Below are 1,298 nucleotides of genomic sequence, written 5' to 3'. Positions count from 1 at the left end.
AAAATTAATTAATAAATTTTAAATTATTTAATTTTAAACTATATTGTTCATCAGTTTAAGACCCGATACACACAGAAACTTATTCAAAGCAGCAAAATAACTTGAACCTGACAACAATGAACAAAAGGTTAGCAATCTGTATACATTATTAAGTTATGTCGAATTAATATGTCTAAATACTGTAGAAATGTTTTACAAATCTGAATCATTTAGAAATAAAATTTTTTCTTATTATACCATCTTTTATTATCAGGTCTAATGAATTGTACGAAATATTAAATAAAAAGCGACTCAATTAGAATCAAATTAGCATTAAATTCATACATTATATATGTTATATACAGTTATATAAGATCGATATATATGATTTTGAAACTTAGAAATATAAATATTCTATAATTTTGTGCATATGTAAAAAAATTTAGATATAATTTAAAAATGGCGCTAAGAAAAACTTCATCTAGGAAATATTCAGTCCCTTCATTTGGCTAATGTGACATAACACAACTATTTTAATTTTTCTCTTACCAAAAGATACCTATATGCCAATCTTCTTCTCGTCTATAATTTCCTCGATTCATGCCAAGGCTGTATTGTTAAGTTTTTTGGGGTGATTTGTAGAAGTTAATAATTAGTATATAATTCGAAAAATGTCAACTATGGATGACGTTCTTGAAAGTTGGGAAGAAATTGAAGAATCAGAGGTGAGTTGTTTCTTACGTTGTATTTAAGACAGTATTATATCAAGTTGAAGTAATAACGAAATAATTGTGTTAACCTGTACTTCGAAAAACGTTTTTAAAATATTAATTTTTGCGAACATCATATATATATTAGGGCTATATTGTTTCAATAATAGAAAAATCTTTCATATTACTACCACAGAGAAAATTTATGTAGCAATTATATTTGAATTATATTTATATTTAATCACATATTTGCTGTTACATGAATAAGTATCCATGTGACTATTGATAGTAGTGGTAACAGGAAGCGCTTGTAAGGATAAATTTTTATTTCAATCAAAGTATATTACTGAATAAGAAAATTTAATACATTTTTCAATATAATATATTATTATACACGTAAAATATTGTGAAATATAAAACATGTAAATGTTTTAAATTTTTACCTTCTAATATAAGTTACATAAACATATTTATGTTATACTAAAGAATATTGTACTAAATTTTTTATACCTTACAGAATATTTAAATGTTTTATATCACATTTGTTAGATATTATAATTTGGAAGAAATAATGTTTCATATACAGTGAAACATTTTAAAAATTAATCT

At 23.3% G+C, this 1,298-nt stretch overlaps 1 protein-coding gene across 1 annotated transcript in view; it reads left to right on the top strand.

The window, feature by feature from the left end:
* The first annotated feature begins 601 nt into the window (after nucleotides 1-601).
* Nucleotides 602-1,298, top strand: part of LOC108579100 (SUZ domain-containing protein 1) — a 1,643-nt gene continuing 946 nt past the window's right edge. The window contains exon 1 of the mRNA XM_017942542.1: nucleotides 602-704. Coding sequence (XP_017798031.1) covers nucleotides 664-704 — 41 coding nt within the window. The 5' untranslated portion in view covers nucleotides 602-663. The remainder of the gene's footprint in view (nucleotides 705-1,298) is intronic.

This window comes from Habropoda laboriosa, unplaced genomic scaffold (genome assembly GCF_001263275.1).
Source record: "Habropoda laboriosa isolate 0110345459 unplaced genomic scaffold, ASM126327v1 scaffold42, whole genome shotgun sequence".
NCBI classification, from domain to species: Eukaryota; Metazoa; Arthropoda; class Insecta; order Hymenoptera; family Apidae; genus Habropoda; species Habropoda laboriosa.
This window is presented reverse-complemented; position numbering and strand designations above follow the sequence as displayed.